This window comes from Epinephelus fuscoguttatus, linkage group LG13, assembly GCF_011397635.1.
Source record: "Epinephelus fuscoguttatus linkage group LG13, E.fuscoguttatus.final_Chr_v1".
NCBI lineage: Eukaryota > Metazoa > Chordata > Actinopteri > Perciformes > Serranidae > Epinephelus > Epinephelus fuscoguttatus.
In genome coordinates this window covers 34,037,315-34,060,839 of record NC_064764.1, presented here as the reverse complement: position 1 = coordinate 34,060,839, position 23,525 = coordinate 34,037,315, and the positions used below count along the sequence as shown (strand labels likewise).

General features: G+C 40.7%; 1 protein-coding gene across 3 annotated transcripts; it reads right to left on the bottom strand.

Annotated features, from left to right (window-relative positions):
• Positions 1 to 2,937: 2,937 nt before the first annotated feature.
• Positions 2,938 to 23,284, bottom strand: LOC125900217 (CD209 antigen-like protein E). Of its 3 annotated transcripts, none has more exons than XM_049595122.1 (8): positions 21,782 to 23,284; positions 19,158 to 19,269; positions 18,983 to 19,081; positions 17,378 to 17,536; positions 14,714 to 14,856; positions 12,747 to 12,850; positions 9,244 to 12,154; positions 7,150 to 7,194 (listed from the first exon to the last, which is right to left on the bottom strand). In XM_049595122.1, exons 2-7 carry the CDS (start codon positions 19,228 to 19,230, stop codon positions 12,019 to 12,021), a joined length of 714 nt encoding a protein of 237 aa, XP_049451079.1. In that variant the 5' UTR covers positions 19,231 to 19,269; positions 21,782 to 23,284; the 3' UTR covers positions 7,150 to 7,194; positions 9,244 to 12,018. The 3 variants fall into 3 exon arrangements, with proteins under 3 accessions (XP_049451081.1, XP_049451079.1, XP_049451080.1); XM_049595123.1 differs by lacking the exon at positions 21,782 to 23,284 and adding an exon at positions 20,310 to 21,428; XM_049595124.1 differs by lacking the exons at positions 12,747 to 12,850; positions 14,714 to 14,856; positions 17,378 to 17,536; ... (1 more) ...; positions 19,158 to 19,269; positions 21,782 to 23,284 and adding exons at positions 2,938 to 4,243; positions 4,583 to 4,686; positions 6,838 to 6,980 and having other exon boundaries at positions 7,075 to 7,194; positions 9,244 to 9,342; positions 9,415 to 12,004.
• Between the last annotated feature and the right edge of the window lie 241 nt (positions 23,285 to 23,525).

Here is a 23,525-nt window from a genome sequence, read left to right as displayed (position 1 = left end):
CTACCGGGAGAGCTAGAGCCATTTGACTAAAGCTGACGTTATTACTGCTGCAGCATGATGTTATTAGGCTAAATATTACATTTCTAACAGTGTCTGAGCTGATTTATTGACACAGCATGCTTGTAGGCTGCTGTAACGTTACAGAGGAAATAACGGGATGTGACTTAATGAGGTGAAAATATCGTTACTGAAACAGAAACAAGCGTTAGTTAGGGGACAAGAGTCAAGAGTCACAAAGACTCACGTATGTTAAAAGTTACTTAGGCTATGTGTCCGGGGTCCTTCGCCTGTGGAACGAGTAACGTGACCACTAACTTCTCCCCAAACGAACGCATGTGTTTCACTAACATTCTATATGTATTATGAAGGATGTCAGACTGGCCAATCAGTGGCAGAGTTGGGCCCGGAGTTTCGACTGACACAGAACCGGCACGGTGCCGTTTCCCGAACCTAATTAAGTAGGCTACTTACAACGACATGAAAGACAATCTGACATTCTGTTTGTTGTTGGTTATTTCCTTTAAAACTACGACTTTATTCTCGTAATATTATGACTTTTTCTCAGTTATGACTTTATTCTTGAAATATTACAAGTTTTTTCTCGTAATATTTCGACTTTATTCTTGAAATCTCCGATTTTTTTTTCTTCAATGTGGCCCTAATACTCCATAATGGAAAACTCTGTTGTGTAATGCTATTAAAAATATGGTGTATGATGCCAACAGTTGACGTTGCGCTATGAGACAGATAGACTGTGTCAGAGAACTAGCAGAGGACTGGTCCTCTATGGTGCAAACGGTTGCTGACAAATATACTGACGTAACATCTACTCTTATTGATATTCTTAATTGTTTTCCTTTAAATGATGATGAATTTCACAAAGGTCATGTAGCTTATTTTTGTGCTTTTAGTATTGATCTGTGTGTATTGACGTTAAACAGAAAACAACCCGTAAATGTTAGTAGTGTGAGGCAGTGTCTTGTAGAATCGCTGATTAGAAAAAAATTAAATGCATTAAATGTTTTGATTTTATAAAATATGTATCAGTGTACAGACATTTTTCAGACACAATTGTGTCCTACTAGGCATGAGGGGATGACAAAAAATAAAAGCCCTAAAAAACTGTCAACTGCTACTCATTCTTATAACACCAACCATGGAGAAGATTATGAAAAAAATATACTATGCGCCAAAAAGCACTGGAGGATATGGAGGTATACAAAGGCTAAAACAGGCAGTGTTTTAGCCTTTCAAAGTGCCGGTATTCATTAAGCAGATTCTGACATAAAAAATTAGCTTATAAAACAGGATGTTACACCCTTCACAAAACAGCCCTAATACATTTTAAGAGAAACTGGGTGCTAGTAAATAAAATAGATCAACAATTTCAGGCAGATCTTGTGGACATGACTGCTTATTCTTCGGAAAGCAATGGGGTACGCTTTTTATTAACATGTATAGATGTGTTTTGAAAGTACGCCTGGGTTCAAGGTTTAAAAAATAAAAATGGAAACATGTCACTGTTGCTTTTAAAGACATGTTAGACGAAGGTAAAATACCCAATAAATTACAGACAGACAAAGAAAAAGAGTTCTTGATCAAAGAGTTTAAAGACTTAACTAATAATATTATTCATTTCACCATGTCAAATGAGACAAAGGCTAGTGTTACTGAACGTTTCAACAGGACTCTTAAAATCAAAATGTGGAGATATTTATCAGCCAATAATTCTATACGTTATGTGGATGTTTTGCAAGATTTAGTAAGTGCCTACAACTCGAGTTATCACCAAAGTATTAGAATGAAACTGGTTGAAGTAACGAACGATAATCAGCACATAGTTTTTGATAATCTATATAAAGCAAGGAGCAGTGATTCGCTTCAATGGAAATTTATAGTACGGTGATTATTTCAAAATTAAGACAGCCTTTTAAAAAGGATATGAGCAAAATTATACTGATGAATATTTTAATGTAACAGATTGCATACCAAGAAGACCCCCTGTTTACAGGCTAAAAGATTACGATGGAGAAACATTACAAGGAACGTTTTATGGATCAGAGCTGCAAAAAAATATTGTGGATAAAGACAAAACTTTTAAAACAGAAAGGGTCTTATCTAAAAAGAAACACCAGGGGCAAAACATGGTGTTAGTCAAATGGGTGGGATGGCTAGATAAATTTAATTCCTGTATTCCAGAAAAACAGGTCATTCAGCTGTCATAAGGGGATCTCGTACGTATTGACAATGACAATGTCTGCAATGCATTACCTAAGAACTGTGGTCTCTTTTACAGAGCTGCTGCTGAAATTTCCCGCTCCTGGGATTCTTCTAGGCATCTCAGAACAGTTTTGGAAACACTAGTAGGATTAGAACCTCTTGTAACATCTTAAATAGCATTTAAAAGAAAGAAGTTCTGTTCCTACTTACCAGAAACAAGAGCCATTTCCACAAAGTGTAGAGAAGTGAGCGTAAGCAGGTGTCTAGTGAAGTGTTGTCTCCACACAAGCAGAGATGCGATGTGCACAAGTTTTCACTTGCCATGGGACATGTCCTTAAATAGGCCCTTCATGAGCATTTGGCCACTAATAAACTGCTCAGGGAGGGGTTCTGATCACGTCACAAGATGTGAATCTCAGAGAAATACTTTCTTATTGTTGATAATGTCATTACTATTATGTGGTAAGGAGGTGATGTTATAAAAATTGTGTGTAATTTTACCATATGTAAACAAAAATGTCTGTGATGTCTGCAAAACTTAAGCTGTTAAAAAAGATCCAACACCATGTTCATTATTATTTGAGGAAAATAAATAAGCTCTTTATTTAATTTATTTTATATCATCAACCATTTCCCTCTTTGTGGAAATGAAAAAAGGGGGAATCTGTTTTATTACCCTTCTGATGGTGACATAGCACTTCTCAGCCCCCCGGTATCACACCTATATGACAGCTGCAGCACTCACTACGTGTGTTGTTTTAAACTTAAGAAGGTAAAGGAAGCAAATTCCATGAGTCCTGATGCTTTCCTTCCTTTATAATGAAAAGATCTGCAATGAAGCAAAGTGCCATTTAAAACAACATATGCAACAATTAAAGATGGAGTTCTGCTCCGAGTTGTCCATGATTGTATCAGTGTCAAAGATTCATTGCTAGCTTCCTCGTTTTGTTCCAGTTAGTTATGGAATACAAATTACACAGCTTCACAAATATTCCTTTCTTTCTTTAATCATCTCAAAACATTCTCATTGCAAAATTAAGTGCATATTGTATATATGCTACTCTACAGCAGGAAACAGCACTTCAAAATAAAAGCATTGTGTTGGAAATTCACTGTACTTGAAAATAAAGTGTATTGTGTGTAGAGTCCGAAAACTGGGAAATGAGTGAGCATTTTAGCACTCCTGGTTCCCTCATCTTGAAGTCAGTGGGTTTTTGGTTAGATGCCTGAAATAAGGTCTGTTTAACACAAGCTTCAGAGACTTTGAGGTTTTGGTCTACACGTAAAATATGTCAGTCAATACCCAAATTATAAATTTTGAAGCCTTTATGCGTCTTAAAAAAGACAGTTGCTAACAAGTGGCTAAATGAGACCACAGAGCATCATCATGCCAAACTCACCCTTACAGCCTCGTTATGGTGAGGACATTGAAGTCACACGACCATAGTGTTGTTTGTTTATAGCCCAGCGTTAGCTTTTTCCTCATGGTGATTGCATTGATGCTTCAGAAATAATAAAAACTGTGTTCCTTTATAAAGACTATCCTGCTAAACAAATCCTGTAAGTATCACAAACGTTTGTTTGCCACAGAGTTTATTTTGTGCAATTATCCAAAATCTTATTGAAAAATCCCACAGGCTTTTGTTGAGGGAACCAGGGCAATGTTAACTTCTGTGTTGGCCTACAAAAGGCCGTCATCTCTGCACTACTCTATGGGGCTTTCAACTGCATCACATGATACACACACACACACACACACACACACACACACACATACACACACTGGCTGGAATGGTGGTGGATCATCTCATCATGACAGAGCATTATTGCCAAAGCCAAAGCATTATCAAATTGATGATCTCAAAACGTTCAGCAATGTGGAGCCGTTTTCTCACAGATCCACCGCATTGAGGTTTCACATGACCGGTCGTTCCACTCGCTGTCAGGTCTGATATGGACACAGTCCTCTTCACCGAACCGTGGATTTCCACCACCATTATCAGGCTGGTTCACTTCCCAGTTGCTAACAGGTAAAATTATGAGAGATGTGAATCATGATACTGTAAATGTCTGACACAATCACAGTTCCTGTATTTAAATAATCACCTGACCTCATAATAACTCATCAATTCACCAATTTTGGATAACAGTTTATATGACATGACATAATTTATGAAATCTATCAGCTTGGGTTGAGTCCCATTTCATTATCTATAATAAATCTGTGTGTGATATTTATGCATGTGCAGCAGCTATGAATGAAAGAAATGTCTGCTGGAAATGCAAATCAAGCAAATTCTAGTATTGTTGTACAAAATTAAAGTTGCATATGTTAATGTCTTCAACCAAAGCAAGGCCTTACCTCAGAGTCAGTGGAGTTCCATCTATCCATTTCCAGGTTCCTTCTTTAACTCTGTCAGTCAAACCAATCCAAGCATATGTCTGGGTGAACTTATTGAGAAACTCCTGTAAACCCACAAGTATAGTTTAGTTTTCATTTTCATTTTTTCTACTTGTAAAAATGTAGCTTTTCATCATTTTATTAATCCGTCATCTCCAGTTTGCTGTAAGCTAAGGTGAATGGCCATTCAGGTGCAGTAGAAGTGTTCAGAGCGGCTCATTAAGTGCGTTACTCTCAGCGCAGGCAGAGCACAGCCCGAGTTTGGCTGACTGGTGGACAGAGCGCACACATCACCAAAACCTCACAGGCAGGTTTCCAGAATGTCAGGCACATTAACAATGAAATAAATACCCACAAAAAACACTATTCAATGCAACTATCTGCAATCAGCACATAAATGTATATGTATGTATGTCTATATCGACTGTCCCGTCACATCTGATGTCAGATCAAAGGGGATTGGCACCGTTTGGCACGTTTGGCACACGTAATGGAAACCCAACCTGATTTGATTAACACAGCTGCAAACTAATGAGTTCACATCCCTCTCAGCCAAACACAAACAGCCACAGCATCAGATAGGGAGTATATATTCAGCATCTGTCATCTTAGAAAAGCCAAAAGAAAAGAAACAGAGTGAGACTGCAAGAGAGAGAAAGAGAGAACGCGTTCGCACCAGAGAAACACTGTCAACAAATTGTAAGTTATGTTCAGGGTCTTAAGGGTTTACGTGCTTCATGTGATTGCCTACAAATGTTAAAATGTTCTTGCTTAACGTGATCTACAAAGATGGAGTACATTATTGCAAAGAGGAGGAGGAGGACGCTGCTGCACTCCTCTACCATGGCGAATTGAGTAAACACTCATTACGCCTTCGCGCCGCACATTTAAGGGCGAGGAGAGGGGCTCATTTGAATGGTGTGATGTGAATCAGCTGTGTAAAACCCACTCCACGCCTTCTCTCCTCCCTCTTTCCAACTTGCGCAGGTAGGAGGGACAAAGGTGGGAAAGAGGAGTAGCTGTGCCGGCGCGCACAGTGTGCCAAACTTGCAAAATCTGCCTGGCCGGTCACACCAAGTGCAGGTGCGCCGCGCCTCCGCCTCGCCCGGTCTGCGAAACTAGAGGTCACTGTATTTGAGCCAGGGAAGCCAGACTGCTGAGGCGCACAGGGAGAGCATCATTTTATTCCCCCCTCCATTAAAAAAAAAAAACAAACAACTCGGGTTCAGTCGGGCTCGGACCCAGTGTTGTATGTGATGATGTTGGGCAAGCCGGTTTCGGGCTTCAAGTCCCTCGGGTCATTTCGGTTTCGGGTTGAATTTTTGGGCCCGTTGAGAACTCCAGTGCTGTGCACTCAGCCCAAAAACAAAACAGTTTTCAATATCCAGGTATGTGAGTGGAACTAGTGCATCAGGGTCTGGAGTTCAGATCTATGTTGTTAATTGTCATCAGTTTGTTGGAGTTCTGTTGCTTGACCACCCTAGCAGGCACAATGAACTGGATGATGGTCCCTCCAAACAGCTACAGAGACAAGCGAACAGGAACCAGGAAGGTGGAAGCAGAGCTCTTGGTCGAGGACAGAAGGCAGAGTGGTTTACCAGGGAGCAGGCGAAACAGGAGAATGAGGGACAGGCAGGGTCAGTTCCAACAAAGCAGTGAGGGAAAAGAACAATGTGGCAAGGAGAGTCTGTGACGAGGGAGTCCTTACAGTGCCAGGAGGTAATGATCCACAGGTGAGAGGCTTGATGAAGTGGGCGTGATGGACGGGCAGGAGCAGGAAATGTGTGGACAGGTGATAGGCTGGCAGGTAGGTGTGGTGGTGAGGCGGGGAGAGTGGCAAACTACTGAATGAGCTGAGAAGCTGGCAAGTATGGCAGGTAAAAAGTGCCCAGTGTGACATCACAAAATGACTCATTCCACTATCGGGATTTGATCTATTTGGTCCTGTAATATCTGGAGGTCTAGAAGAGCGGCATGATCAAATGATTATATCTCTGTTCAGTTAGCGGAGGGTTGAACTGGAAGTAGTTGTTAGAATTGAAAGCAAGGCTGAGCAGCATTCCTGTGGGCCTGATTCAAATGTGCACATATTCCGTTTACACACCATCAAAGCAATCTGGTGACTTGGGTTTACTTTTAACTTCCTCAAATCTGCAATCATAATGTGCACACACACACACACATACAACACACACACACACACACACACACAGTACCTGCTCTGCAGAGCTGTCTATCGCCACCAGATCTGCTCCTCTGCCTCTGCAGTCCTTTCTGCCTTCATCCCAGGAACCCTTCCCAGAAGAGAGGAGATAACAGGCACCACTGAACATCCTCCATCCTGCAGGACACGTTTTCTCTGTAAGATACAAATAAGAGACATTACAGATCAACAAGACTTGTGTCAACAGCAGGTAAGGACTCTCTAATGATGGTCATTTGGTTGGTGTAACCTTTTGGGACAGACTTCTTCAACTCTTCAATCATTTCAGTGATTCTGGCGTTGAGACTCTCAGTCAGGTTGGCTTTGATCATAGAGAGATCTGGAGCTGATCCATATGCTGAGACATGGCCTGAAATAACCAAGAGACATTTCACTAAAACACAAACCACCTTTTGCATTCACACGATGCCTAATGTATATCACAAGACTACATATTTCCTTATTTTACCCCATGATTGTGAAAGACTATCATACCAATCTAAACCAACACATGCCTCATGAAAGTGTTTAGTAAAACTGTGGCAGACTTCAGGAAGTGAAGTATATTTTCCACTGCAGTTTATCAGTAACATCACTTGGTGTAATTCAAGATAAACATCTCCCACAGAGTGAAAGATCTGTGTTGGGCTTTTAACCCATGCTGCAATCATAAAAGACAACATTACACATACAAAAACCACGAATAAAAACACAAATACAAAGGTATTGAATAAATAAAATTAAAGCTACAAGCAGCAATGAATGGGCCCTTGCACCCTCTCACACGTCAGGGGTCCCTGCATGTCGCTGGTCTGCGCCTACTTCCTGTGGCCAGTAGGTGATGCAGTTATTTTGGCATGTAAAAGTCCTCAGGCCAGGACTCAAGCACGAGCAATTTGGGGCAGATTGGTGGATGTACACTCAAGTTACAACAACTTTCTGTTTTATGGGGAAACACAAAATGGCTGCCACACCACACCACACCACAGCAACACTGTTTACAGTCTGTCAGTGTGGAGGTCAGGCACATCAAAGGCTGAGAGAATGTCCTGGCCGACACATTGTCACAAAGTTTGTTGTTTGTATGTGAATGTTGTCCGTGGCGCTCCCCCCATTCATGTTTTTAGGGTGGGGGTGTGATGTGCAGCAGCCTGTTCTCTCTCTCTCTGTCAGCCTTGTCTCCCTCCACCCTCTGCCTGCTGCGCACCTGAAGGCAACTCAGGTAGAGAGAGGAGGAGGTGATAAGAGGGACAGGGAGTGTAGAGACAGGAGAGGCATGGCACATGGCACACAGACAGCCGATCAGGTACTGAGGAGTTGTTTTCTTCCTCCATCATTTTCTGTCCCCCAAGCAGGTTCTTTTCCCCCATGCTTGTTTAGGTGCTGGGGTTTTGTTGTTTTAGTTTGGGCTGCAGATTGCCGGTAGTCACGTTATTCGTCTCTTTTGTTTTCTTTAGGTTTAATTCGTGTTTAAGATAGTTTAGGAGGAGACACTGGGAGCGACGGCCCACTGTGTGGTTGGTCCAGCGTCTTCCCTCCTTTTGTTCCTTTTGACCAGGTTCTCCAGTCCCTTTTGTTTCTTTTAGTTTGTTTGTGCTTTTGTTTAATGCTTTGGGGGTTACACAACAAAGCTGGTTGGTAAAATGTTGTGACATCCTCTTTTTATATGTTGCAGCCTCCTGCCCCTATTGAGCCGGGTTTTGTCACTGTTTGTAAAGGTATTTAGATGGCATAGACAAAATCTGAAGCTGATCTAATTGATTCACTCTCACAGAGAAATTGAAGAATTATTACAACCAAGACCTGGTTTTATATTAACTGTAGTAAGTATTTCAGGAGCAGAGGAGGAAGTGACAGGAGTAGTGAAGAAATGAGTCCTAAAATCCAGAAACGAGTCAGCATTGCAGCACTCCCAGTCCCCTCATCTCAAGTCAGTAGTCTTTAATGGGTTTTTGTTCGATGCTTGGAATAGGATCTGTGGTGAACACAAGCTCAAGAGAATTTCATTTTCTTTACGACATAGAATACCCCACTTGTTAATTCTGAAGCTTTTATATCTTTTACACGTTATAGAAGCTGTTGTACACAGATATAAATACAGGTGTGCCTTGAGACTTTGGCTTGCCCTTTGGTGTGCCTTGGGCACAAAAAGTTTGAAACCACTGGAATATGGCACCAAAATGAGTCCTTGTTTTGTTGAGTTGGCTGCTAGGGTTTGATTTTTTTCTGTGTATAACTGACAAGATATTGAAAATGAAACTACTTTAACAGAAAAAAAACATAAATGAGGCATTAATACAAGAAAGTCAATCAAACAAAAATAGATCAGAAATAATAATAATAATTTTAAAAAGTGTCAGAAAGTGAAAAGAGTGTGAAATCTAGGGAGAGCATTTACAGGAATGTAAATTAAACTCACAGTGGACACAGACGCCGATGAGTCCAGCCAGCAGGAGAACACTGAGCAGCCCCAGAAACAGGACAACAGCTCCAGGAAATCTCTTTGAAACCTCGGAGCCTGAACACAGAGAACACCAGTGAATATAGAAAATGATAAATCAGAACTAATGATGATATTAAACATTCTTACCTGTCTGTTTTTTGGGGGTTCCTTTGAATTCAACACCTTCCTCATATTCAGCATTCTCATAAACTTCCTCCATTGATGCTAATGACTATCTGAGGAGTCGGCTCTGCAGCACAGGCTGTGTCACATGCAAGTGACCAAAGTGAGTCTTGTCAGATTCAGTGGTTTCTCTTATCTTTTGAGAAAGTATAAACGTATGTTTTTTTATTTCCACAAAAAGTTTTTGAGCAATTCTATGCATTGTGAAATGATCAAGTAAACAACAATGAAATAAACATAGTGTATGCATGTTATGAAGTTGGCTTAAACAGACTTGTAATGTCATGGTACCTACAGGGAAACTTGAGAGAGGGTTTATACTAGTAAGGTGCGTTGCAGGTGCACGACTGGAAATAGCCCAGAGCTGTGAATGTCAATGTAAAGTCTTAATGTACCAACAAAATGGGGGAAGTAACAGTTCATGGGAGAAACTAGAGGAAACAGTGACGGCCATTTTTACGATCATAAGTGCATCTCAGGGTCAAACTTCATGACCAGCCCAGTTGCCTGAAGAAAATGTTGGGATTGTACATGTTTGTACAGAACGAGATATTTTACGCCAAAACATGATGAAGTCCGCGAAGTCCATTAATTCCTGATAACGGACACCTCGAAGGGCATGAACCCGCTTATACCATGGTCACTTACCAAAGAAACGAATATTAAATCAATTATTTATGCTTTAATGTGTTTTACAGTTAAAATCATGAGTTTTTCACAAGCCACAGCTGAGCGGACTATTTATTCTCTGTAGCTGACAGGCGTTGCCATAGAAACCCGCTGTGGCCGCAGCGTAGAGAGCGACTCTGATCAGTGAAGGGAAGTGAGATGATGGATAAACGTTAGCTACGTGATATTATTCAGAAGATGATTATTTCAGAAAGCCAGTGCACTTCTTACCGCTTGTGTGTTACAGACTCTGAGGACGATGTGCAAAAAAACCTTGAGATATTACTTTCACAAATTCACTGGTGTTCATTTATAGGCCCAAGGAAATTTGTTTCAAATAATCAACATCCAAATAGTAGGCTAAATCATCAATATCGTTTTTAATTGCAACAGATAGCCTAATTCATAAGCATATAGCCTAGTAGTCGAGATTAAATCATATAAACACATTAACAAATTAACGATTGTTTTCTACTTTCTGACAAATTCAGACGCTGAAAAACTGGTTCACGCATTTGTAACAAGCAGACTCGATTATTGCAATAGCCTCTTTTCCGGACTCCCTCAAAAATCCATCAAACGACTGCAACTCATTCAAAATGCTGCTGCACGTGTTTTAACCAGAAGTAAGAAATATACACACATCACCCCAGTTCTTCAATCCTTACACTGGCTCCCACTGAATGCCAGAATTGAATTTAAAATTATTCTTTTTGCGTATAAGGCACTGAATGGCCTTGCCCCAAACTATATTAAAGAGTTACTTGTGCCATATGAGCCAGTGAGAACTCGCAGGTCATCAGCTAATGGTCTCCACGTTGTTCCCCGTGTGCACACTAAAGCTGGAGAGGCAGCACTTAGCTGCTGTGCTCCTGGCAGGTGGAATGCCCTTCCAAGCAATGTCAGAAATGCGCCAACACTGAGCTCTTTGAAAAGTAAACTTAAGACATTTCTATTTGCCACTGTTTTTAACTAGCCTGTTAATTGGTATTTTTTTTTATTTTTTTTGTCACTAAATACCAGAATCACTATGCACTTTAAATAAGATGCATCCATGTATGCTTGCATACGTTCATGTTCTTGTTTGTCTGTCTGTCTGCGTGCTTGTAAATATGTGCTCATATTTTATGTTTTTATAAATAAATAAATATAAATAAATCTTCTTCTTATTATTATTATTTAAAATTAAATACTGGGCCTACATTACCATTAATAGTGACATTTGAAAGTGATGTGGGTATGTCCATCATAGTGGCATTTGAAGGATGGAGATTGACAGATTGAGCACTGCTTGTTGGGACATTTGGAGACGACAACATGTTGCTGCAGTCTCGTCTCTCCTGCGCTGACGGAGCCCAGTAAGCCTGCAGGCTGCTCTCACACCGATGTCCCGTGACGGTCATGATCTGACGAGTTTCCAGGCCGGCGTCAGAGAGCCAACCTACAGCTGTGCTCCGCAGGCTGTGATTGGTGTAGACCCGCGACTCCTTGTGCCGTTTCTCCCTTTTCTTTTTTTCTTTTCTTTTCATTCTCTAACCTCTCTTCTGCATCCCAGTCATCAAAATTATCAAATTCACCAAATAAATTAAATGAAACGATAGGGTTATGGTTATATATGGGGTTAATATGATTGAGAAAACATTTGAGGTGAGAAAAAGGCAATGCAGTCAAACAATCTTGATCCATATTTAATCACCCTAATTTGACCGCTGGTCACAAGCAGTGACTGACATGACCGACAGCTGCATTAGAGACTCTTCTTGGTTTTGTCTACATGCAATAATGGCATTAGACGCAGTACGAGAAGGCAGAGGAACATGATTGTGTGGACTGTGTGGATACAGTGACAGCTTCAGCAAATATGACAAAATGTTATTTTACCAACTACAGGCTTAAATGCTACGCCATTTTCTCACAGATCCATGGCTTAGAGGTATCACATCGCAAATCATTCCAGTTTTCTCTCATCTTCTTGCCAGCTAAGATTTCTACACAGTCCTCTTCATGCCAGTTATCAGGCCAGCCTCTCCAGTACCTAAAGGAGGTCAGTAAGCAAGTGAATTTTTACAGGAGTTTTCAATTTTCCACAGGAGCCCAAAAACAAAACAAATGCAGCTTAAAGTTTTTCTGGTGAAATAAAAATGTGGGTTTTTGGCTTCCAATAAATGAGTTTAATTTTTCATGTCAAGAAATATTACAGTTATTATTTAGACCAGTGGTTCCCAACTGGTGCAGCCACGGGGTCCAGATTTTTTCCTCAGTCATGAGTTCAAGGTCCACACAGTTTAATATATTCAGTGTCATATTTGAGTCGAGCTAGTTTGCTGTCTCTGTCATGTAGCTGGCTGTTAGTCACTCACTCTACGGCAGGAAACAGCACCTCAAAATAAAAGCTCTGTGCTGAAAATTCACTGTCCTTCAAAATAAAGTGTGTTTTTAACAAACCTGACACGTTTATGAGTCACTTGCGGTCCGTTTGGTATTGGACCCATGACTCACTTTTGGACTGCGACCCACCAGTTGGGAACCACTGATTTAGACAGTCATAAAATAAAATAATAAACTTGGTATCATACATCAAAAGTTGCACATGCATCTGTATTAATATAAGGTAGTGTAAGCCTTACGCAGCAGTCAGTGGAGTCCCATCAGTCCACATCCAGGTGCCCTCTTTGTCTCTGTCATTCAAACCGATCCAGGTGTTAGTCCTAATGATCTGAGTGATGAATTCCTGTTCAAGATAAAGGATATGAGAGTGCTTAAATCTTAATTTAAACTATATCATGAATGCAGTTTGTGGGGATTAAAGTGCTCAGATTACTCTGTTAGTTTAACATCTTATTTTGTTGACTACATTTTAGAGGTTTTTATGTCTTATTGCATCTTACAGATATCATGTTGATTTAGTTTTGTTTTCTACATTTACAAAATACTTTCACAGTGCACAAATTTTATAAAATTTTAGTTCAGTTCAAGCAATTGTTTATTCATTGTCTCTTATTGATGTTAAGTCAGTCTACCTTAACCTTCATTTTACTTGCTTTCCTTATTTGGGGTGAGATCATTTCTTTATTATTATTTATATTTATTTATTGATTGATTTATTTATTTGTGTGTGTTTTTCATTGTTGTTTTAACGTTGAAATTATTACCCGTGTACCTTGGTAAGTTAAGTTTTTAAATTAAAAGTAAAGCGGTTAAATTCAACCTTTTCTCTCCTGGTAATTATTAAAGGGACAGTGTGTAGCATTTTCAGTTGTTTATTGGCAAAAATCAATGTCTGCATTCATAAATATGTCATCATTGGTGTGTTATTACCTCCACTAATAATCTGACTTCTTTTCGTAAAATGAGAATTTCGGATTTGTTTGTACATTGTTGGGGGGTTCCTTGACGTACCGCCATCTTGAAAATACATCTTCCAGCAAGAGGCATATAGCTCTATCAGGGAATAGCCCCGCCTTCTGTGTTTTCATTGAGAGCCAGGCCAGCGCTGTTTGACTGAGAAGCTGAAGGAGAGGCGCAAGAGGCGCTTTGCTACTATCCCAGCGAATTTGAAAGCCTGCACTACTGCAGCATGACAAAGTCCCACTCTTTGAGCATAATGCAGGATCATGTATATGCAGCATCACGGGAGACGGAATCCTTCGTCGCCAAGAAAGCGCAAAAGGGAATCAAAAGGCAGTGTGACCGGCGACTTCAAAAAACGAGGGTCAACATCGGGGTAGCCTTTTCCCAGGTGGAGAGAGCTGCTGAAGGAGAAAGGTTTTAAAAGGGAAGCTGAAGTCGTCATGGTCTTGACTGTCGCTCTCCTCCTCCTCCTCCTCCTCCTCTTCCTCCATGCCTAGCTCCTACCAATCCTCTGCCGCTCCCTCCCTTTCCCTACTGATGCAGATAAAGATCAAAATATAAATGAATAATGTAACCCGACTAATTAGTACATAGTTCATGCTTGCACACTCTGAGGATCACACAGTGTCATAGAGCAATATTATCACTTTGGGAACATTTGTTTGTGTTCGTTAGCAAGTTAATTCACTACTAACTTGTATATAATATAATTATAATTCACTATCTTGCTTTTTGGTACACAGCGGCTACCGTAGTTGCAATATGCGTTTGAAAAAATGAAGCGCTAGAGTGCGCTATTCGTTTGAATGCAATATACGATTTCAACGTTAGATGGGAGAAATTCCTACACACTGTGGCTTTAAAAATGAATTTCATTATCGATAGTAATAAATGGACCTGCACTGGTATAGCGCCCTTCTAGGCTTCCGACCATTCAAAGTGCTTTAATACTACATGTCACATTCACCCATTCACACACCCATACACTGGTGGCAGAGGCTACCATACAAGGTGCCACATGCCATTCAGCTTAAACGCACGCATACACCGACTGAACAGCCACAATTTGGGGTTCAGTATCTTGCCCAAGGATACTTCAGAATGCGGACTGGAGAAGCCGGTGATTGAACCACCGGACTTCTATATCTATATCTATATCTATATCTACATCCATATAGACTGATTGGAACATTTTCCTTGGGATAACATTTTTGGTCAGGGGATAAAGAAGCATACACACTACCTGTTCTTCTAAAGTGTCGATGACGACCAGATCTGCTCCTCTGTCTCTGCAGTCCTGCCTGCCTTTCTCCCAAGAATCAGACCGAGTGGAGAGGAAATAACAGACACAGCTGAACATCCTCCACTCTGCTGGACAGGTTTTCTCTGTAACATGCATCAAACAAAAGACATTAAAGATCAGACAAGACCCACGTCCTACGTTCTATTAGAGAAGTTGGAGGCTGTGTGACTTCTGCTTAGACTCATGTCGCTCTCAGTACACATATACATGTAATTCATCATGTTTATATCATAGTTTATTCATGTTGCAATTACTGTCTGCCACAAACATATTTTATATTCTATAGACATTTCATGCCCTTTTGCATGATTTTCTTTTTACACATATTTAATGATTTTTGTTGGAGGGAGCCTACATCAGCTTCTCTGTAACTATTGTGCATATGACAGTAAATAATCTCCCCTCACTCTGCCTCGTTTGAAGGATCTGTAGTGACTCCTCACACTACATTACCTCTCAGGTCACTCATTAAATAAAATGACCATTTACTTACAGTATTACTAATGTGACACATTGGAACAAAAAGGAAGGCGATATGAAAAAAGAATCCCGCAAAAGTGAAAATAGTGGAACTTAGAAGTCACAGTATGAAGAAGTTGTACTGTCAATTTATCACAATCATAAAAGGAAGTGAAAGTCGTTTGAGTATAGAGAGTTTTTTGGGGAACTGTTCAAGCAAAGATGTTTGTTCACACTGAAAGTTAAGACCTAACTGCATACTTTAACAACTGTTCATGCAGAGACAGTAGCCACATAAAGGTCCAGTGTGTAGGATTTACAAGTATATATTGGCAGAAATGGAATATAACATAATAAGTGTGTTTTCGTTGGTGTATAATCACCTGAAAATATGAACTTTTGTGATTTTGTTACCTTAGAATGAACCGTTAATATCTACATAGGTAGCAGTGTACCGCCTTGTTCATACAGTAGCCCAGAAAAGATAAATGAAACACTGGATGTAGACAGGGAAATTTGTGTTGTCACATCGGCTACCATAATTAGAAGCCCCTACGTGTTGAGCAGCGTTTGAAAAACACTGACGTTTTAATGTGAAACTGCATTATGCAGCGTTTTTTCCTGATTTAAATCCCTGGGTCTGTCTGGATCTTGAGTTCTTAGAGAAAAATAGTGCGCACACATTAGCAGCTGCCAAGTTAGCTGCAGGTCTCTGATGAACTGAACAGGGTAGGAGAAACACTGATTTGTAATGCGAAACTTCTTTATTCAGTGTTTTTACCGTATTTGGTCACCTGGTCTGTTTGTTTTATAGTGGACGTCTCAATGTCTGGATCTTACGTCATCAGAAAAGATTGAGCATAGCGTCAGTTCAGGCAGGACACGATGTCAAGCTCAGCTCACATTCCAGCTACATCAGCTGATCTCAAACAGTCCGATCAGCTGATTGATGGAAGGGAGTCAGCTGATAGATCACATGATTCCTGTCTATGCAACCAATTGGTGAATCTCATTCAGGGCGCCCTATTTAAACTGCTCTGGCCTGCCTACTGTTGCTGCTTCCTCTGCAAGCTGCTTTGCAACCCACCTCCACCCCAGCTCCTCCTTTTCTTGTTGTGTCTGACTTATCACTGTCATTTCTGTTTGTCATTGATGCTGCTCTGTTCTGTTCCTGGTGGGTCATTCCTGCTGCTCTCCCTTCCTTCAGCTTTCCATGTAGGCGCATGGAAGGGCAGGGAGGTGTGCTCTCTCCGCCTCAGGCTTTCTGTGGCCTAGGGAAGGCAGAGAGGCCCCAGAACAGAGCCATACTGCCACATATATTACTGCAAATGGAAATACTTTTCTTTGACTGAAGTGGTCCTGACTTAAGTAGAGTTACCGCCTCACAGTTGAATGCCTCCAAGAACCCATCAAGTTGCAGTTATCGTTTACATCTATGTCTGTGAAAACATGGATGCTTTGACCTTCAATTACCTTATTCTAATCAGCTGATTCTTAAGTCCAAGTGGACGTTTGCACCACATTTGAGGAAATTCACTCAAGGCCTTCTTGAAATATCGCGTATCACAGGTCACAGTGGCCTTTGACCTGTGACCACCAAATTCAATTCAAATTACTCCAGCCAAGGCTGTTGCTGGCTCAGAGGCATAAAAAGGTGAGCGCACATTAGCAGGTACTGGGCTAGCGGTAGGTAGGTCCCCGATCGGCCAAACCGTGGAGGAGAAACACTGATTTGTAACGTGAAACTGCTTCAGTCAGTGTTTCAACCATTTTTAATCATCTGGTCCATTTGTTTTGGAGAGGAGGAGACCTCTGCAGATAGTTCAGCTGATGGTTAAAACGTCCTGAACAATGAACACTGAAGGAATCCTAACAGGGAGTTCCCACTTGGCACATGAGAGAAGTTTCAGCTGGTTACAATCTGCAGACCTCACTGCTAGATGCCATTAATTGCTACACAGTGCTTCTTTTACAACATAACATGGACTAAACTCTGGCTTTTAGCGTTAATACAGATGCTTACAAGACTAACGGACTGTACATAGAGTTTACAGAGTTAAAAGTAGAATATAATCATGGTTTTCTATACATGACGCTGTGGTGGCTCTTGACCTTCATGCAGAACACACACAGGCAAACACTCACTCTGCTTGGACAAAGTCTGGAGCCTGTCCAACTCTTTAGTCAGGTTTGTGAGGGTGGCATTCAGCAGGTCTCTCTCCTCATTACTGGCCCGGAGACGCTCAGTCAGGTTCGCTTTGATAGAAGATAAAACTGCCAATGAATCACGGGCGAAGTCAAAGTCTGAAATAAAGCAAGATTTGTATTGATGTTAGTCAAAACATTTAATAATTCTGCCCTAAGGTCATAAAAGATGTTGATTTGGGTTCAGCTAGTTTTGGGTTGTATTTAGCTGTAGTTTCCGTTCATTTTGGTTACTGCTTGGTCCTTAACAGTTATTAATGAGAGAGGACAGGATGGTGCAAAATGATGGGGGCATGTCAAATAATTTTTTAAGGGACTTGCTTTTCATTTTGGTTTTGGGGAGGGACGTACAACTTTAAATGGGTGTATTTTGTATTTATTTCTCCCTGAACCCCAAAACCTGACAGCATGTTTAAAAGGCACGTCGTCCTTAAAAGAATCACCAAAATTACACCCTTCATCACAGCCAGAAACTGTAAAAACAGAAGTTGTGACTGTGACTCTAAATTGTCCGTAGGTGTGAATGTGAGTGTGAATGGTTGTCTGTCTCTATGTGTCAGCCCTGTGATACTCTATCAGTTTACATATTGATGTAAAATAAAAACCATAATAGCGAGAGCATTCATTCTTTTTGCAGCAGAAAACTGTGGCTTCTTTCTTTTGTGTCATGGTTCACGTCATTGTGCTACGTTACAAGTCGTGCAAAAACGTGAAGCAGCGCAGAGGAATGATTGATAAATCCATCACAAGGCTTTTTCACTCTGCTCATAAAAATGAGCATATCCCAAAAACTAAATAATGCACATGGTTCAAATAAGTCATGGAGTGTTAAGAAATATTTTGTTTATGTTACTACATTAAAAAATCTTTTGGATCAGTGTGTTTTTATTTTGTAAAATCTAATGAAAAAACATGTCAGATTTTTGTATATATATTTTCAAAATGGCACAATTTCAATACTTTTATTAACTATTATAGTTTACTGACTTTCACAACCTTTCAGCTTAGGTTGTACAAATTTCAGAGTCAGAAATCAGAATGTGAAATACTTAACTGATCCTCGAGGGAAACTGTGATTTGTTACAGTCGCTCTGATATAAAGAATAGAGAATTATGAGAAATAAGAAAAAGAGTATGAATAAAAAGTATGTGAATATAAAGCAATAAAATAAAATAGAAATGAAAATGTGCATTATGCTACAGTGTTTAACAAGCACCAGGCAGAAGAAAATACTGAAAACCCATCTCTAAAGTAGAATTTAAAGTAAATAATCTGCTGGAAGCAAGCTGCTTGACTATGACTTTTTATCAGGCTGGAAAAAATCATCTTCATGACAAATGTATTTACAAAACAAAAAATGAGGTCAATATTCAATTATATTTTGTGATGCTTTTCAAGACAGACTCTAAAAAGGTAAGTAAAAAAATTGACAAAAATCAAGAAAGCTGACTAACATTTGGGTGCATCTCTCAGAGCAGAATATTGCTCCTGAAAAATCACAACTTCAAACTGACATTAACTTGAATAAAAAAAAGCAGACTCACAGTAGACACCGAGGCCGATGAGCCCAGCCAGCAGGAGAACACTGAGTAGCCCCAGGCAGGGAACAACAGCTCCAGGAAATCTCTCTGAGCTCCTGGTGGCTGAACACAGAGAACACCAGTAAACACAGTCAACAATACAACAGTAATGATAATAAACATCTGTTCACATTCTCACCTGTCGTCTGCGCTGTTGAAGGTCTCGGGTTGGCAGGTTTGGCATTTTCAACATTGGCATAGATTTCCTCCATCGCTCACGAGGATGCCGGCTCTTTCCCTGAAGGTCCGCTCTGCAGCACAGAATACAGAACATGTAAATGATGACACTCTTGTTGGTTATAATGTCTGTTTTTTTAAAAGAGGAAGTCAGGAGTTTTGCTGGTGATGAATGCAGACAAAAGTCATCCACCACTGAAAGTTCTACACCAGGAACTAAGAAACAAGATCATATTTCTCCTGTTTTAGCTTCTCTGCACTGGCTCCCTGTGAAATCCAGAATTGAATTTAAAATCTTCCAGTACTTTATAAAGCTCTAAATGGTCAAGCTCTGTCATATCTTAGAGAGCTCATAGTGCCATATTATGCCACCAGAACACTGCGCTCTGAGAACGCAGGGTTACTCGTGGCCCCTAAAGTCTCCAAAAGTAGATCAGGAGCCAGAGCCTTCAGCTATCAGGCTCCTCTCCTGTGGAATCATCTTCCTGTTACGGTCCGGGAGGCAGACACCGTCTCCACATTTAAGACTAGACTTAAGACTTTCCTCTTTGATAAAGCTTATAGTTAGGGCTGGCTCAGGCTTGCCCTGTACCAGCCCCTAGTTAGGCTGACTGTCTCTGTCTCTCTGTCTATTGTCCCATATGTATACTATCAGATATTAATATATACTTTCAACATATTGTACCACAGCAGCCAGAATTATAACTATAATATTATTACTTTCATTAATGTTGTTGTAAGCTACTGTCATTACCGTCTGTCCTGCATCTGTCTCTCTCTCTGTCTCATTGTGTCATACGGATTACTGTTAATTTATTATGTTGATCTGTTCTGTACGACGTCTATTGCACGTCTGTCCGTCCTGGAAGAGGGATCCCTCCTCAGTTGCTCTTCCTGTGGTTTCTACCGTTTTTTTCCCCCATTAAATGGTTTTTGGGGGAGTTTTTCCTTATCCGCTGTGAGGGTCATAAGGACAGAGGGATGTCGTATGCTGTAAAGCCCTGTGAGGCAAATTGTGATTTGTGATATTGGGCTTTATAAATAAAATTGATTGACTGATTGACCACTGCAATGATCGTCACATAAACAAATATGATAGAGACACTGTAATCACCTTAATCAGTGAAGACTCTCAGTCATCCAGGTCGTAGTAATCTTATCAGAGGCAGCTGGACTTGCTTGAGTTTCTTGAAGACGTCTCACCTCTCATTCAAGAGGCTTCTCCAGTTCTAACGGACTGGTGCAGAGTTGCAGGGTTTAAACTCTGTGCAGGTGTGAACCCTTAGAGTCGTTGAGGTCACATGTAACCTCTGAGCTTGTGTCTCTTCCTCTCTGTCTGTTCTTGGTCTGTTTGAGGTCTTGGTTAGGGTAGTCACAAGATTTTTTAGCTCTTCCCTGATGTGTTTCTGTTCCTTCACCTTCCCCTCTGTCCTCATGGACACGTTTTCAGCCCGATGGTTCAGGGTTCTGATGACCCCCAGCTTGTGCTCCAGTGGGTTGTCCAGTCAAATGACAGGTACTGGTCTGTGTGTAAGTTTTCCATTTACTCCAATATTAAGGCTTTTGTATTCTTCAATGTGCACTGCATGGTCTAAGAAGGGTAGACTGTCTCCTCTGACATCCTTCCATGTGAGATCTACTTCTGTTTTCTGTTCTGGTGTTGCAGCAAAGTTGTTAAGCTCTCTGTCTGATAAGTTTTTCAACCGCTTCTCATGTATGTCCAGATGTGCTGTGTTGCTGTACTAATTTCTCCAGGTTGTGGTTGTTCTGACGAGACTATAGTGTAAGGAATTTCCGTGTCAGTCGTTCCTTGCCCTTGTTGTGTTGCAACGTCTGTGCCCTCTCAACAAACTCAGAGACATCTTCAAGGACTTCACTGGGTAATCAGTTCTTCAAATATCTGTTCAGTCTTGGATTTAAGTGCATCAATGGTGAAATGAATCTGTCTCTCTCTCTCTCATCGAGCAGCTGGTGCTGAGCCCTCTGAAGGATAGCTGCAGCCTTGTGTCCTTTCATGATGAAACCCAAGGATGTTAGGAATGATCCCATGTTGCCTGCATTTCAAATTGAAACACAGGTGGTTCCTGTAATAGATATTCTTTCGAATTCCTGTACCAGTCGAAGGGCATTCTTCCCAAATTGTTTAGCAACATGTTGGTGAAGATTCTCAGTCATCCAGGTCATGGTAATCGAAAGTGCTATATTGTAGGTAACTTGAGTTTCTTGAAACTGAACTGAGCTGAAGAAGCCTCTTGAATGAGAGTTGAAACATCGTCAGGAAACTCAAGCAAAACCGGCTGCCTACGATAAAGCGCTACAAAAAAAATCACTCAAGTTCTTTTCAAAATGCATCACAGACTTTAAATGACCTCTAAACAGGAGCAGGTGGAAAACCACCAGGACCCCTATTAGAGTCCCTAAGATAAATAAAAATCAGGCATTACTTGTCATTTCATATTTATTTACATTCCCAAATTTAATTTACCATTAAATGCAAGTACTTCTAAGTCAAATTTAACTTTTCAAACACCTCTGCAACTAAGTCTGTGCTGGAATAATCCACTAAAGAAAAAAAAAGTGTCTTACCTTATGGAGATCGCAGTGAGCTCCCAGGTAAGAGAAAACACATAGGAGTGTGCTTGGTTCGTCGTTATAGAGGCAACAGAAGGATGATTCGTTGATTAGTCCATTGAAAGAAAATTAATCATCGACTATTTTGATAAGCAATGAATCGTTTCAGTCACTTTTCAAGCAAAAAAGTCAAACATTTGCTGGCTACAGCTCCGTAAATGTGCGAATTTGCTGCTTTCTTGGTCGTTTGTGAGAGGAAATTAAGAGTCTTTTGGGTTCTAGACCACTGGTCAGACATGAGGAGCAAAGTGAGAATCTCACTTTGAGTTCTGGGGATTTTTTTATTTTACATTTTATTGATGAAACAATCAATCCTGAAAATAATGAGTAGATTAGTTGATAATAAAGTAATCGTTAGTTGCAGCCTTTTTGGTGATCGCTATACATTTTTTATGGCGCTGCTAAAACAACTAGCAAGACCTTTTTGGGAAATGCAACTTACACTCTTGCTGACAGTTTAAAGAGAAGTTAAGTCTATTTAATGGCAGCACACCAATCAAATCCCATGTTAGAAGAGGGATGTGTGGTTTTTTTTTTTTGTTATCATTGATTGTGATAAAACAATGGTGAATACCTATTATCAGACTAATCATGATAAGGACGAAACAGTTACTGGTTCCACAATAAACCAAGTTTAAATTCATGCCAATTAGCGCGACATGTAGGTCACACACCTGCCAAGCTGCAGACCACTGTTTGAGACCAACAAACAGTAAAATCTGTTTTTTAGCGAGTGTTGTGTTTTTAGGGACACATCGCTGTGTTCCCACCAGGGAGAGTGCCACGAAATGCGGTACTTTTTTTAATTGAGACATTGCTGTGTTCCTAGCGAGGACTGTGCCACCAAAAAACAGGGAATTTTAAGTCAAAATATTCATCCGTCCATTTTCATCCTCTTATCCGGGGCCGGGTCATGGGGGCAGCAGGGTGAGCAAAGCACCCCAGATGTCCCTCTCCCCATCAACACTTTCCAGCCCCAAGGTGTTCCCAGGCCAGATGAGATATATAATCCCTCCACCATGTCCTGGGTCTGCCCCGGGGCCTCCTACCAGTGGGTCGTGCCTGGAACACCTCTAACAGGAGGCGCCCAGGAGGATCCTGATCAGATGCCCAAACTACCTCAACTGACCCCAATTGACGCGAAGGAGCAGCGGCTCTACTCCGAGCTCCCGCCAGATGTCTGAGCTCCTCACCCTATCTCTAAGGCGGAGCCCAGCCACCCCACGGAGGAAACTTATTTCAGCCGCTTGTATCTGTGATCTCTTTCTTGCGTTCACTACCCAGAGTTCATGACCATAGGTGAGGGTTGGGACATTTCAGCCAAAACGTTTTCAAATGAGTTTCTCTTTTTCCGAACCACAAGTTAACCACAGCATTGCTGAAATGCAAAGTTTCAACATGTCCACTACATAATACAAGTTCAATTGTAATGTATTCATGGTTTGCAGAAACGTATGACGCCAATATTTTTTCCAGCAGCTGGGCTGGGAAGAGAGGCAAAAGACAACAAAGGTTTCATGCAGAATGAATTTATTATGCTGTTGACAAAAAGAGAAAGTGACACAAAAAGAGAAGTGAAGGCACTCCAATAACATTTTTAAAGATTTTAATTCTGTTCATGATTATACACACACACACACGCAAAAACAATATACCTTCCACCATAACAAAAACATGTGACACCTGATATAGAAAGCAA

Excerpts from the sequence above, each read along its gene's own strand:
- LOC125900217 (XM_049595122.1), bottom strand. The coding sequence starts at position 19,230 with ATGGAGGAAATCTATGCCAATGTTGAAAATGCCAAACCTGCCAACCCG. Across the intron at positions 19,082-19,157 it reads TTCAACAGCGCAGACGACAG|CCACCAGGAGCTCAGAGAGA; the intron begins GTGAGAATGTGA and ends CTCTGTGTTCAG. Across the intron at positions 12,851-14,713 it reads TCGACACTTTAGAAGAACAG|GAATTCATCACTCAGATCAT; the intron begins GTAGTGTGTATG and ends TATCTTGAACAG.